The sequence below is a fragment of the Anabrus simplex genome, chromosome 2, assembly GCF_040414725.1.
Source record: "Anabrus simplex isolate iqAnaSimp1 chromosome 2, ASM4041472v1, whole genome shotgun sequence".
NCBI classification, from domain to species: domain Eukaryota; kingdom Metazoa; phylum Arthropoda; class Insecta; order Orthoptera; family Tettigoniidae; genus Anabrus; species Anabrus simplex.
This window is the reverse complement of record NC_090266.1, coordinates 871,448,782-871,465,278: the sequence shown is the minus strand read 5'-3', so window position 1 is coordinate 871,465,278 and position 16,497 is coordinate 871,448,782. Positions and strand designations below refer to the sequence as shown.

The following is a 16,497-nucleotide window of genomic DNA, read 5'->3' as shown; positions in this document are numbered from 1 at the left end:
GGAGGAGAGCCACTTTAGGCCTTCGGTGAGAATAGATAATCAGAAAGCGCAACTTTTCAATACTTAATCACTGTACCCAAAAGTCTTATAAACACGACTCACAGAAAATGCGCACCAAAGACAAGGGCTGAAAATATTATTTTTGGCCGGCTGGATGCTAGAAATTACCTGCTGTGCAGTGTGTGTGCTTTACAGCTGGGGATTCGGGATGGAAATCGTCCTGCAAGCAAGAGAGGCTCGCATGTGCTTGCGACTCAGTTAATTGGGATGAAAGAATGAGTTTGTTATTGTGTGGTTCGTGCAATGTTAAACATAGTTTCTGTGTGTAGTTTCGTTGGAGTTGCAGGCCACAGGTTTTTTCTTGCGTTTCTGTGTTTCCCCCCCCCCCCCCCCGCAAATTGTCAGTCGTATGTTAATAATGTATGAGACATATTGAATTGTTTTGCATGTTGGTAGTTTTCATTATTTCGGTGCACAGTTTTAAAGAGTTGAATGTATTTCAGGGAGTTGTGTTGGTGACAGTTTCTGGTATTTTCTCTTCACATTATGGCCAGAAAATACAACAAACATTATCTCCAAGTGTTCAGAGATTGCTATAAATTTCTGTTCATTTTACAGTCTAATAAAGGAAAATATTATGCATTTTGTTGCATGTGTCTGTGATATAAATATTATTTGTATGTAAGTGTCATAAATGAGAATGATTGGGTACATTTTCTTGTAACCATTTTTATGTTCTCTTAGTTTAAGATTTTAAATTTAATTGTCAATTCGCATTGTAACTGAAAATATGTATGTCTTTTACATTGTCCCCTTTTCACTGAGACCGTGTAGCAATATACGTGATGAAATCCAAGAATTAAATCTTTCTATTTTTCATTTTTAAAAGTTGGCAGGTATGCCGTGGGCCTATGTTGCCTGTGGTTAGTGCCACTAAGTGAGAAACACTACGGATTTGGCTGGCGCCCTTGATTAGTACCGCTATGTGAGTAAAACCATGGGTCTGCGTTGCCTGAGAGTAGTAGTACCATTATGTGAGGAACACCATAAGTTTGTGTTACCTGTGAGTGGTGCCAGTGTGTGTGACATGCAGTGTGTCTACATTTCACAAAAAAATTTTCATCACCATTCATTTTTTATTTTAGTCAGTGGATACATTTTGATGTTTTAATTTGATTTTCGTTACACCTCGTACCAATAGGGGCCGATGACCTAACTGTTAGGCCCCTTTAAACAACGGTCATCATCATCACCCTTGAGGTTCCCGCTCCCTGTCAAGCACCATCCCTGGACAGATTTCAGCACCAAGGTGGTTATTGCAGAAGTTATCGGCCGCCTCACCCTGGGTGTCATGTCCAGAGCGGCCCATCCAGTCATGTCTGCTGGTATCCCGACCATGACGACGAACTCTTACAGCATTCCATCGGCATGGAGTTCTTTCCTGCAGCTGGACATGGTAGGTGGCTCTCGGGCACTGCAGTGACCACCTGCCATCACGTACTCCCACAACCTTCTCGTAGGTCGAACCTGGCTGGGGGCTCCATAGTACCTCCGTCATCTATACACACAGCCTGGCGATCGGGTATTCTGCTATGTCCTCAGCCATCCATCTATTGTCCATGCAGACTGTCTCGAACTGGGTTTAGGAAGTGGTTCCTTTTTAATGTGGGATTTCCGCCTTCTTGGCACTGTAGCCGCCATCACTGGTGGTGAGCTCTAATCCGGTCTTCTTGGCCGTCGTCCTCTCGCGCAGGGCACTTGCTTCTGACATTGGGTCTCAAACTTCGGACTCCCTCCACAATCATGGGCGGCATTTCTTCGGACCGCTTCTTGTTCTGCACGACGTCACTCCTCAGCTCGGCCTCTAGAGAGCACACCTTGTGCCGTAACTTCAACTGTCCACTTTTCAGTTCGTTTAAATCCGATTTTGGTTGGTCCTGGATTTTCCGTTCAGTTTTCACTGATGAGTTCATCATAGCTAGACATAATTATGAACTGCCAGAGAGGAGTCTGAAATTGTTCCCTGTCCATTTGGCCCTTACTAGAGTTTTTTATGTGCTGTGAAATACATTACCAGTTTCTTGATTCTGACATCAATTCTAATATACTGGATTATCCTACTGGTTGATCCCACTTTTAATGCCATTGTTGGTGGGGTAGGGAAATAAAGGCAACAACTGGTAGCATTTAACTTCCTAAGTTCTTTGACTACCTACTTAATCTTACATACTAACACACAGACATAACAGGACCACAGCTTACATTCTTACAGCACACCCAGTTACACTAGCCAGTGCTCTCTCAGCACTCTCAATGTTCACATTAATTCACACTGTCTTTTTTGGCTAACACTTACAGTCTCACTCGCAGAGTTACTCATGCCGCTGCTGTCACAGTCCTTGGTTGACAGCCCACGCATGACTCTCTCACAGTTCGGTATGACATACGTTGTCCACTCGGTCCTTACAGTTGACTTTGTTCTCTGTCCCATGCCAATGCCCATTGTTCTCTTCCAAGTCGCTTGAGTACCTAACTTTCACTACGTAGTGGCTGGGCCAAGAGACTCAAATGCGTGACAACAGACAGGCAGAACGAACACTGAGTTTTACGGACTGAACATTCCACAGACTGCCTCCTCAAACTCAGTCTGTCAATGTCTACAGTTACTCACCTGGACTTCATTACACTTGATAAAGATGATGATTCCCAAAGGGAACCTGAAATACTTGTTCCAAATTGGTATTGGTATTATTAATTTACTCATTCGGAACAAGTATTTCAGGTTCCTTTGGGGATCATCATCATCATCATTATCATCTGATGGCCAAGCAGGCATCAATTTTTGAAAATGAGACAAAGTCTGTCTTAGTACATTGGCACTGCCAGTGGCTCCAAGTAGCCTACGCAATGGCCTCCATGGTATGCACTAGCCATGGTGTGCTATTTACCAACTGAGCACACTAGGGCGAAATGCTGGCAACCAGGAATGAGTTAGGAGGAAAATTTATAATGTCCAATAACGGACCAACTATTAATTACACTTATTCACTGACAGAGCACATCTGAACTCTCCACTCCAACTCAGCCCACACTGGGTTGATCTCCACATTAAGTCTTGCATGTCTTATATAGCCTGGTGGCCCTTCGAGATACATTGGACACAAGAAGCCTGTAGAAGCCTCTGGGGATGGAAGGCCCTAGCTTGATAGTTCTCATTCCTGCACAGTCCGAGACCTTCAGCGACATAACTGCAGCAGGGTCTGACCCATGCGCGCCGGCTCTCTCCCAACTGTTTTGCTATGTGGCGGATAACAAGGCTCCAATGCAGTGACGTTGCTCGTGGTGGGGCCAGGCTGGATCACTCTGCCTCCGGTCTTGCTGCTCAAAATGGCGGACATACTAGAATATTTAAAAACCTCCTTGTCTTACTCATCCACTCTTGTTGGCTCTTGGAAGGCATATAACTTGCCACAGCACTGGTTTGTTGCAGGTTCATTTTTAAATTCCATGTTTCACAATTATTTTCTTTCTCATTAAGGCTAGTTTGCATCCTGATGGGCATCAGTGTGAGTAACAGCCTGTGATAATCAACCCTGGAATATGCTGATTCATAAGATGTTAACAGGCCTCTTTACTAAGATTTTCGATTTCAAGATATCTGCAAGAAACAATGAAAATAGTGTGTAAATTGATAATTCCATGGCCCAGTATAAGATATATAATATTGATTACCAGGAAATGGATTTGTTTGTAAAAATACATCAATTTAGGAAACTAAAATTATATTTTGTATTATCTTTAAAAATCCTGACGTGTGGAGTTGAAAACTAGTGTTTATTATCCATATTTGGGAATTTAGCATGTACTGTAAGTTTCAAATTATTAGTCACTAAAACACAGTCCATGTTTAGGCTAAAAGGTAGAATACCTTTTAATTCCAGTGATCCTTACATACTAAATACAAGGGTACTTAAAGAATAATGCCTCAACTATTTGAAAAGCTGTTTTCTCAGCCATAGTCTATTTTGTGTACAGGAGTGATGAATATCTTTCTCTCTCTCTCTCTCTGAACAGATGACAGCATGTTGAATAAAATAATGTTTTTTTTAGGTCCCCAGAAAATATGAACCAATTTTAGAGAAGTTGAATTTAGTAAGCGGTGTGACCTCTCACAGAAAGGGAAGGGGGATATCCTTTGTCAACACCCTCCAGTCAATCAATGGGTAATGCAAGGATTATCTTACAGCGAATGGCGTGATGCCTTAAGAATGACAGGCAACGTAGTGGCTGTGCGTGCTATTCCAGGCAGAACCATTGACGATAACTGTTATCGGTGCTGCCACAACAAGGTTGAAATGCCTGCTTATATCCTCGGTTACTGCTCGCATGGGGAAGCTTTACGAAACACGAGGCATTATAACACCCCCGATGAAACTGAGTTCTCAAAACATGTAAAACATTGTATTTCTCAGTTCCTACTTAAGATATTGAGATAAAACCAAGTGCAGGGTAATTCTGGATGTGTCTACCTTGATTTTGGCAGGTTTCATGGAAAATGAATTAGAAGTTTTTGCATTTATTCAGTCCATGCCTAATGAGAGGGACAGAGCTTTCAAAATTTACGAATATTGTCCCCACATCCTGAATACTTGTCAACCCTTTCTAAAGTGTGACAAAATCCCCAACAAGTATGCTGACTTTGTTTTTATTGTTTCAGTAAAATATATGTATGTTTGTGTCAGTATTTAATCTATGCCTCTCACTACATTTATATTAGAGTTAATAATTTATTTCTCTCCTTTTTAATCTCTTACAGAAATGGTACCTGCAGCGAGTATATGCTCTTTCTGCTCAAGGTCAACAGACAATGAGTTATTATATGGAAAGCTGTGCAGTTTGAATGGGATTACTGTCCATCTGCACTGCTTGGTAAGTGATAGATATATATTGTGTGTTTGTGTGTGTTTCCATAATGGACTTCAACATTCATATAATTTGTCTTACTCATATCACACATGCATAATCATTGACAAGTTTACACAATATAAACAATATTGTACGTACATATGTTTATAAGTGTTTTGATAGAATCTGTGAATGTTCATTTAGAACAAAACGTGTCTCTCTGTTACCAATGTGTTGTTTCACATGTGTGTTATGGTGTTATTTTTTTGTGCTTCGACAGGCTGAAAACCTTAAAAGTTGTATTTTATTAGTTTAAACAGAATGAGAAAGGTTACATTACGGCATTATACTCGCCAAAATCATCCATTGTGATAATGGGAATCGGTGACAAAAAGCAGGTATAAAAATAAAGGACTTGAAAAATTTGTTAACCCGACAGCGTGGGGCGACATGTAGCACACGTCATGCAGTAGCCGTCTGGTGCTGTGGAGTGCCATGTCTGACACGCATTGCGCCGCATGTGCATTATCGTTCCATCTCGTGAGTTTCCTTCAAACTATGTCTAAGGTCTCTTCACGGCCATCTAGATAAAGCTTCGTTCTTTCGTTTCATGTATCTATCGATCCAGTTTAGTGATGTTTCGCCAAGGTATTGATGTATTGCAAGCAGACCACTTCATAACCGCATCGATGAGTGAAGTATCGATTAGGTGGTTTTTTTATATTTGTTGATTGATGGTATCGATGTGTAAAATTCATAGACTATTCTCGCAGTGGCATCGGTAAACAAGGGTAATTTTTCTAGCGATGCTATACAAGGCATGTTAAACAAGTGTTTTAGCGATTATGAGGATAGTATTGCCGAATTAGACCGTGATGACGATGAAATGATACAGAAGAGACTGTTGTTTCCGACATTATTTGTGCTAGATGTGGTAGTGCTGCGTGTAATTTTTACTGGGATGACATAGATAATGACGTAGGAAATAAACATTTTGTAAGGTTTGTTCACCTCAAGGTTTAGCTATAAATGTTGTGCAACAAGTAAAGTCTTCCAAACGTTTCTTTTTCACTTGAACTCGTCCAGCTGAGTGTAACGGAAACAAATCACTACACTTAGCGGTATGTGAATTCCCGAGGAATGTTATTTCCATTTTGATCTAGAGTAAGGGAGTTGATTCCTGTCAATGAAAATGAGAAGTATATTATCTTAGCCCTCTTCATGTTGATGGGAATAGTGCAGAAACTAAATTCTAGGTCTTTCTTCTCGAATAATTGTACCATTGTCACGCCCCTATTCGATTCATATCTTTAGACAAACTTGAATCCATATGCAAATCACCTCACTTTAACGACAATGAGACTAAATACATTATATGATAGACCGAAAAGCTATTTCCAAAATAATCAAAATTGGTTGGAAATTAACAGAGATATGGTATAAAAAAAACAGTTTGGTGCACATGTATGCTTGCCTTTAAATGCCCAGTGAAAGCTCCTTCCCCATCCAGTGAAGGCTAGATTTTTAAATGCTCCTGCTCAGAAGGGTTAACAAATTTACTGTACATCATTATTCAAAAAGTTTAACAATTATAGCAAAAAAATAAAAATAAAAGTAAATTAGTCTTACCTGGATGCATGAAGTGTTGTGATTCCATCATTCTTCACTTATGTGCATTGCAAAAGTCTTTCTAACAAGAATACTTCCCATACTTAACATTATTAAATTATAGAAATACTGTACTAACAGAAATATTACCAGACGTCAACAGATTAATTCAGGTTTCTTTATATGCTGTTCTTGATCTTGTCCAGCCACCTCAGCCTAGTTCTTTCTCTCGTTCTTCCTTCACCCTTGGTCTATCATCTCCTTTGGTATCCTTCCTTCTTCAATCCACTTGAGATGTCTAAACCAGGGCATGACAAATCCCGGGCGCCAGGTCGCCATGGCGTGTAAAATTCTTCCTTTGGTACCGTGCTTTTTCGATCTTTGTATAGTCACGCCCTTTATATATTTAATTCCTGGTTTGGTGTCGCTGAACTGTTGCAAAGTGCACCTAGTAATACTCAACCCCCGACACTCCGTACGATTTATCGAACTTGGTTGAACAAGATAGTGAAGCTGTGTAACGGTGGGGATCTTGGTAAATATGGGAGATTTCTGCTTTTATATGAATATTGTTACCATTTTAAATAATAATCAACAGAGCATCATATAAGTAATAGAAGAAGAAATAATCTAAAATATGAATGTTTGGGTGTCGAGAAAGCCTCTCGTAAAGAAAGTATTACGGACATAAAGGTAACTATATACTTCTCATGTAAACGACATGAATCGTATCGTGCAATGCTACTTTACGATCAAATAGAATATCTTTTTCTATTACGGACCGGTTCGACCATCTGCTGGTAATGTGGCTGGCAGCTGCCTGGGTGGTAAACTACCTGGGGGTGTAAATCAGCCGGTACTTTGGCTTGCGTGCAACCACCTCCGCGCAAGCACTAGGTAGCTACCTGGAGCTAGACACCGATATACGGAGCTGGCTAGACTGATTATCAGTGACCTCTTGCTTTTGAGTGTGGTGCTATCTATCGTCAGATGTATGAAGCTCATTTTAATTGTCTTAATTTCCTGTGCTTACATCTACTGATTATCACCAAAAAGCCTAATACGGGGAGTCTTAAGAGTTATGGACGATTAATGTCGGGCTTTCGTGATTTTAATCTATGAGCTTCAAAATCTATACCCAATTGGGATTAAAAATCTCGAGATTACATTACCTTATGCCAGTTATAACCTGTCTGCAGTGAAATTCTCAGTTCTTCAAACTTTTCTTATTACATTTTTGTGGTGCTTATGCCAACAGTGGAGAGAAAACAAAACAAGCAAATTTCTTTTCCGGCTGCACCAGCGCACTTTGTATCCAGGGAGGCTTCATTGAGTGAAAACTATGATGAATGTGAAGTGGGAGCAGAGAGTTTATGTAAAAATTCACTGGAAACAACCAGGAAAAGAAAATCCAAGAAAGAGTGGTGCCAGGAACTGACGTGGATTAAATGACAGAGGAACAGCATTTTGTGAATAGTGTGCTTATTTTCCTCATCTTTTTGACCAGAATTCAATAGTTGTGAAAGGATTTTGAAAGACCATTCAAGCTTGAAACTTTTAAGTAAAAACACGAGAAATCTCAGCATAAAAAATGTGTAACAGTATACTCTGCACAGTTGGGACCAGAAAATATTCCTGTGGCAACATGTGTAAAGAAAATGGATAGAAAGGTAATTTGATCATTTGGAAACACTGTTTAATTGGCTTATTATATTGCTATGAAAATTAAGTCATTTTAAGACTTTGAAGGCCTGTTGGAGTCAAATGTAAAATTGAGAATTGAAATACAAGGGGTGCGTTCCACTGACATGGAATGCTACTTGAAAAGTTCAATAGGATTGTTAAAATCATTCATGAATGTTCCAGGAGAAAATGAAGTAAGATTCATTTAAAATACACCCTTAAATGGAATATTTCAAGAAGTTCAGCTTTATGGGTTCAATGCTACTACAAGAGCTTCTGTTGAAACTGAAAGGGAGCCTGTTATCCATCAAGCAGTGATGTATTTAGAAAAGAGCAGTTAAAATCGGAAAGGTATTCAAAGGTTCATGTCAGTATTTGACTCTGGATGATACTTTGGAGTCAGTGAAGTAGCATCTCTAGTTTAACACTTCAAATGTCCATAATTTCTGTCCTTCTGGTGTCAACTGCATGTTGTGAAAGAAGCTTCAGTGAAATTAACCTAGTAAAAAATATTTTCACGTCATCATTGAAAGTTAAAAATGTAAAATGAATGGCCCATCGGTGAAGGAATTTGACCCAACAAAGACTGTGGATAGATGGTATTTCAATGAAAAAGCTCCTAGGCATGTATATGGATAGAAAAGGCACAATATGAATGTCTTCTAAGTTTGGGTTGTTTCTTGTATCATTTTGTTTAGATAGGTCTATAGATAATTTCTAATCTTTTAAGTTATGAATCCTTTAATGAGTCAGATTGATTTATGTAAAGGAATTGAACAATTCAAGTTTCTTAGAACAGTCTTAAGATATAATTATGTAAGAATTGACCAGTTTCATAAATTTGTATACATAGTGGCATGTCTTAATTAGTTCAGTGTTCTCAGAATATAGTTCTTGGAATTTCTTCTCTCATGTCGTCGGCATTCCATCAAAATTGTTTTAATCTCCTTTAAAAGATTGGTAGACTGGGTGGACTGAGTTTGATAGCTGCCGTCGCTTAAGTGCGGCCAGTATCCAGTATTCGGGAAACAGTAGGTTCGAACCCCCGCTGTCGGCAGTCCTGAAGATGGTTTTCCGTGGTTTCCCACTTTCACACCAGACAAATGCTGGGGCTGTACCTTAATTAAGGCCATGGCTGCTTCCTTCCCACTCCTAGCCCTTTCCTGTCCCATCGTCGTCATAAGGCCTATTATTATTTATAAGTTTCATTTTCCGTATTGATTGGATTCAATGTACAGACAAGAAAGGTGTTCCACCGATCAATACTTATTTATTGTGAATGGATTATTACACTAGTACCGGTTTCGGCCTTTCATGGCCATCATCAGCTAGTACACAACATTTATAGCCATTAGACAAAATTACAAAGATGTTACGTTAGAACATCCGGATGGCTAATAAAGAATGGAAATAAAATATATTGTAGTATTGTTATGTTAAAATATCTGTGATTAAAGGTGGTGGTGATGGTTACAATAAACTAAAACCTATTGAGTTGTACATGGATATGAGTACATTAAAAACATTTAAGACATATAGGCCACAGTATAAAACACTTGAATTTTTTTTTAACACATTAAAACGTAGTATATATTAAAAAAAAAAGTCTATTAAAATTTGAGTTCATGTTGTGTAGCATTCATTCTTCAATCTTCTTGCGGTTCTTGTGCTGATTTAGTTGTATTACGTGGTTATCGAGAATGTTCTATTTCTGATATACTTTATATTGATGTGTTGTAAGAACTCTTGTCATTAAAATTTTTGAAAATTGAGTACTGTGCAATTTAACTATTGATATACTCCAGTAAATTTCATATATACTGCGAGACAGGGTTTGGTTTTGGAGCAGTTGGTGGCAACACTTCTCTCGTCTATGCACGTTCTGTGGTTGTTATCTGTAAAGATAAGTTAATGTACCGGTAAGTATAGTGTGTGTATGAAGGAATGCCTGGTGTATGTATGAAAATGAAAAGAGTACTTACTATTGTTGTTGCGGAGGTTGTGTACCGATATGTTTGGAGACTTGCTGTGTTCTGCTACGAGTACGTCTGGGGCTCATGTTAGCTGTGGGGAGGGATATAGGTGGAGGGGAAGGAGGAGTGGCTATTGTTGTGGTAGGGGTGGGGTTAGGCTTGTGATTCGTCGGTTTGTTAGGACGTGTGTTTATTATTTTGAGATAGTCATTCTTTATTGCAGGAATGGCTTTATCAAAGATGCTGGTTTTCTCTGCAATGTCATTAATGTTATGATTGGGGTTAGCGTATTGGTCCAGAGAAATATAGAAATCTTCAGTTGTGTTGAGCAGGGGGCCCTTAGAGTTTATGTTTAATATCGTCATGTCATTATTGATGTCTGTGAAACTATGCTTAGATTCTTCTACATGTTGGCCTATTGATGAAAAATGGTTGTGTTTTACTGCATTTATGTGTTCATTGTAGCGGATGGTGAAGTTTCTGCCTGTACGTCCAATATAACTTGTGTCACAGTTGTTACATTTGATATGGTAGACACCTAATTGGTTGTATTTATTATTAAATAAAATTAAATTTTTTATTATAAAAAAATATACTATGTTTTAATGTGTTAAAAAAAATTTCAAGTGTTTTATACTGTGGCCTATATGTCTTAATGTTTTTAATGTACTCATATCCATGTACAACTCAATAGGTTTTAGTTTATTGTAACCATCACCACCACCTTTAATCACAGATATTTTAACATAACAATACTGCAACATATTTTACTTCCATTCTTTATTAGACATCCGGATGATCAAACGTAACATCTTTGTAATTTTGTCTAATGACTATAAATGTTATGTACTAGCTGATGATGGCCATGAAAGGTCAAAACCGGTACTACTGTAATAATCCATTCACAATAAATAAGTATTGATCGGTGGAACACCTTTCTTGTCTGCCATAAGACCTATCTGTGTCAGTGCGACGTAAATCAACTAAGGGAAAAAAAAAAAGTGGTAATCTGTTGTTGTATATAAAAGCACATTACTTAATGCTGTACGTATCCTTGCTGCTTCTGATGAAAGTGTGATGAACGGATGTAACTTGAAAATAATATTCTCTCACCCATGGGTAAATAATGCAAGTATCGAGCTAGAATTCTTCTTCTTCTTATTATTATTAATATTATTATCATTATTATTATGCGTGAATGGTCCCTTTCGGAACACACGAAGCTTTATTTATGATTTCGTTTGCGGAAGATCCAGGATGCTTTCATCTGTTGACTAAAGATCCTTTTCCTTTCTTCCGTCCACTTGGTACCTGCTCTTTTTGGTACTTCATTCTCTGGAGTAACTTCCCAATTGTCAATTTTCTTTCTATATATACACTGACTGACAGAGCAAATGCAACACCAAGAAGGAGTGGTCAGAACTTTATGCCAATTGCAGGGTAGACTGACGTCACTGAGGTATGCTCATGATGTGAAATGCGCCGCTGTGCTGCGCACGTAGCGAACGATAAATGGGACACGGCGTTGGCGAATGGCCCACTTCGTACCGTGATTTCTCAGCCGACAGTCATTGTAGAACGTGTTGTCGTGTGCCACAGGACACGTGTATAGTTAAGAATGCCAGGCCGCCGTCAACGGAGGCATTTCCAGCAGACAGACGACTTTACGAGGGGTATGGTGATCGGGCTGAGAAGGGCAGGTTGGTCGCTTCGTCAAATCGCAGCCGATACCCATAGGGATGTGTCCACGGTGCAGCGCCTGTGGCGAAGATGGTTGGCGCAGGGACATGTGGCACGTGCGAGGGGTCCAGGCGCAGCCCGAGTGACGTCAGCACGCGAGGATCGGCGCATCCGCCGCCAAGCAGTGGCAGCCCCGCACGCCACGTCAACCGCCATTCTTCAGCATGTGCAAGACACCCTGGCTGTTCCAATATCGACCAGAACAATTTCCCGTCGATTGCTTGAAGGAGGCCTGCACTCCCGTCGTCCGCTCAGAAGACTACCATTGACTCCACAGCATAGACGTGCACGCCTGGCATGGTGCCGGGCTAGAGCGACTTGGATGAGGGAATGGCGGAACGTCGTGTTCTCCGATGAGTCACGCTTCTGTTCTGTCAGTGATAGTCACCGCAGGCGAGTGTGGCGTCGGCGTGGAGAAAGGTCAAATCCGGCAGTAACTGTGGAGCGCCCTACCGCTAGACAACGCGGCATCATGGTTTGGGGCGCTATTGCGTATGATTCCACGTCACCTCTAGTGCGTATTCAAGGCACGTTAAATGCCCACCGCTACGTGCAGCATGTGGTGCGGCCGGTGGCACTCCCGTACCTTCAGGGGCTGCCCAGTGCTCTGTTTCAGCAGGATAATGCCCGCCCACACACTGCTCGCATCTCCCAACAGGCTCTACGAGGTGTACAGATGCTTCCGTGGCCAGCGTACTCTCCGGATCTCTCACCAATCGAACACGTGTGGGATCTCATTGGACGCCGTTTGCAAACTCTGCCCCAGCCTCGTACGGACGACCAACTGTGGCAAATGGTTGACAGAGAATGGAGAACCATCCCTCAGGACACCATCCGCACTCTTATTGACTCTGTACCTCAACGTGTTTCTGCGTGCATCGCCGCTCGCGGTGGTCCTACATCCTACTGAGTCGATGCCGTGCGCATTGTGTAACCTGCATATCGGTTTGAAATAAACATCAATTATTCGTCCGTGCCGTCTCTTGTTTTTTCCCCCACTTTCATCCCTTTGGAACCACTCCTTCTGGGTGTTGCATTTGCTCTGTCAGTCAGTGTATTTCGATTCAAAATGTCTTCACAGAGAATTTGTGCGTTCTTCATGTCCGCTTTTGTTTGATGTATCCAAGGAAAATTCTTCAGTTTGTCAACTCTTTCAAGAACTTGGTGGGTTAGTCTAGTTTCTGGAAGCCTCTTAACATGTCCATAAAATTTTAGCCTTTTTTCCCTGAGGTCTGCCGCAATATTAGATAATTTTTCTGTGGATTTCCGGGTTTGGAGGCGGTACCCTACCCTTCTCCCGTTTGTCTTGGTCCTAAAATTTTCCTCATGATTTTTCACTCTTCTTTTAGGATATTTTCCAGTTCCCCCTAGAGTTTCCCCTGCATATAAAGCCTCCGGTTTGATTACAGTATTGTAATGTTTAATCTTAATGTGGAGAGACATACATTTTTTGTTGTAGATTTCTCTTGTTCTCCCATAAGCTCTTCTGAGTTTTTGGACACGCTTTTTTTGGGCTATTTTCTCTTGTCCGGTTGGTTCGAGGATTTCGCCCAGATATTTGAAGTGAGGGACTCTGTTGGTTTGTCCGTATTTTGTATTGAGACTATGGATGTCTAGTTTTGCACAGAAAAATTCAGTTTTCTGGAAGGAGATACGAAGTCCGACCTTTCTGGCACATTCTTGGAGAATTTCAACTTGCTTTATTGCTGTGACTTCATCGCTGGACAAAAGGGCCAGGTCATCCGCGAAGGCTAAGCATGGAATTTCAAGCTTGTTTTTTTGTGTCCTGATGTTTACTGGGTTCCAGCTATTTTGTGCTTTCAGTTAGTTTTCCCATTCCCTCATCACCTTATCTAGTACGAGGTTGAAGAGGAGGGGTGATAGTCCATCTCCTTGCTGGACACCAGTTTTTATCAGGAATTCGTCTGAGATTTCTCCCATGAATTTCACTCTTCTTCTTCTTCTTCTTCTTCTTCTTCTTCTTCTTATTATTATTATTATTATTATTATTATTATTATTATTATTATTATTATTATTATTATTATTATTATTATTATGACTTGGCTATTAAGTGTTTACATCCGCTTATTATTATTATTATTATTATTATTATTATTATTATTATTATTATTATTACGTCATATGTACATACGATACGATCACGTTGTTTGTGAGGTTATGTCATGAAATTTGCTGTACATAAATATTTATATGAATTCAGTTAATGTAAATACTACCTGTAAATTAATATTATATAATTTATTATTACCTGTATATGATGCGTAATCCACTACAGAATTGTGAAACACACTGTAACACCAATATAATGGTCCGTTATTGGACATTGTAAATTTTCCAGCCAACTCATTCTTGGTTGCCTGCGTTTCGCCCTGGTGTGCTAAGTTAGGCTCGTCAATTGGGACTTAGCACACCACGCAAGACGCAAGGCTAGTGCATACCGAGGAGGCCACTGCATAGGCTACTTGAAGCCACCAGCAGTGCCAATGCACTATGAGAGCTATGTCTCATTTCCAAAAATTGATGCCTGCCTGGCCATCAAATGATGTACATGTTGATTCCCATAGACATAGCTCTCATAGTGCATTGGCACTGCTGGTGGCTTCAAGTAGCCTATGCAGTGGCCTCCACGGTATGCATTAGCCTTGCGTCTTGGGTGGTGTGCTAAATCCCAACTGACGAGCCTAACTTAGCACACGAGGGCGAAACGCAGGCAACCAAGAATGAGTTAGCTGGAAAATTTATGATGTCCAATAACGGACCATTATATCGGTATTATAAATTTACATCAACATCTACATCACACTGTAGCATCCAGAATGGCTCTATATCAGATGAAATTATGGTAGAATATTCTGTACTTTATAACCATGTTGTTAGGCACTCGAGAATTTACGAAAAGGTATTTTCGTAACATATCTTTCTAGAAGCCTGGCCAGGCACCTATACAAAGAGGTGGTCTTGATGGTAGAGACGTGTTCACCAGTGAACACGTGTTGTGAACACGTGAGGCTGACATGCTGATGTAGGCAGTCGGTAGTCAACTGTTCAACTGTGTTTTTAGGTTACAACCTCCAGGTGCTGTGATAGGCAGTTGTTCAAATGGTGGCTTGTTCATGTTCTCGGAGTGCAGTGTTTTGTTTCTGATACAGTGATTAACGTTATGTGTATTTCATTTGTAAATAATTGTAAATAAATCAGTGTACACAAATTGACATTTAGTGTGCGTCATTGTGGATACATCATTGGCGACCGTGGTACAGGACGAAAAATTTACGAGTAAATACGAGTGGAAGTGCAAAATGATCAAAATGAAAGTGATACTAGAAAATATGTTGGTGAAACAGCTCAAAGACGAACTCACCAAGAGAAATCTCCCGACGAATGGGAAGAAGAAATCGCTCCAGACGCGGTTACTGGAAGATCTCGCTGAAAAAGGAGATCCCGAAAAGGTTTTCATCAAAGTCGACGAAGATTCCGACGAAACATCGGAAGGTGAAGTAAATATTCCCAAAATGTGTTCTAACTTAATGACCATGATGTAGGCACTCAATGCCAAAATTTCAGACTTCAATTCCGGCCTAACAGGACAGATTGCAGATCAAATTTCGAAAGTAAAAGACAACATTTCAGATATAAATAACAAACTTTCAGGCAAAATTTCTCAAGCTAACTCAGTTTTAACCAGACAAATATCACAAGTGTACACACAGGTTTACACAGTTGAACTGGGCCTAGAATCGAAAATTTCAACCATAAATGACGATATTTCATCGCAAATTGGCGACGTCACCAATCGATTAATGCAGGAGATATCGGACATCAGGTCAAAACTGGGACAGGTTGACCAGATCGATAGTAGAGTAAGCTAGCTGGAAGGGGATATCTTGAACCTCAAGGAGGAAGTGGAAATACAGGTTTCCAGCATAAAGCAAAAGGTTGAGGAGAGAATTTCTACCGTTGAGGGAAATCTTGAAAGCCGTATCCTTGCTATCGACGGAAATCTTGGGAGCCATATTTCTGTTGTTGAAGGAAGGTTAGAAAACTGGATTTCGACCATCAAGGGAGATGTGCAGAATATAAGGAAAAGCACTCTTCACGCAGAAGAAAATAGATGAACTCAAACAGGACGTACATTACACCGAGACCCGAAGGTGATTATAGAGAGCCTTCCGGAATTCCACAGGCGACTGGAAGAGAACATGACTAGCTTCATTGAGGGATCGGTCAATCTGTTAGGACGCATTAACCTACGAGAGGACATCTCGTGCAACTCATCACACCGCGATTAAAGGGGCAAGCTGCTACTTGGTGGAATAATTTGAAGGGTCTAAATTTAAACTGGACGGATTTCAAGAGGGAATTCCTCGCTAGATTTAATTCCGAAGGGGTGAAGAGCTCAGTGAAAAGGAAGCTACTGACTGAGGCACAACCCACTGGCATGAGAGCTAGCGTCTTCATCCTACAGAAGTACCATATCTTCAAGAGTCTGAACCCGGAAGGAAGCGAAAATGAGATCTTACCAGACATCACCACGGTAAGATTCGACCCCTAGTGGAAGTATTAAAA

At 40.4% G+C, this 16,497-nt stretch overlaps 1 protein-coding gene across 1 annotated transcript in view; it reads left to right on the top strand.

Annotated features, from left to right (window-relative positions):
• LOC136863153 (G2/M phase-specific E3 ubiquitin-protein ligase) overlaps nt 1-16,497 on the top strand; it is a 381,529-nt gene that overhangs the window by 112,207 nt on the left and 252,825 nt on the right. Inside the window, exon 3 of the mRNA XM_067139496.2 lies at nt 4,817-4,929. Within this exon, the coding sequence (XP_066995597.2) occupies nt 4,817-4,929 (113 nt within the window). The remainder of the gene's footprint in view (nt 1-4,816; nt 4,930-16,497) is intronic.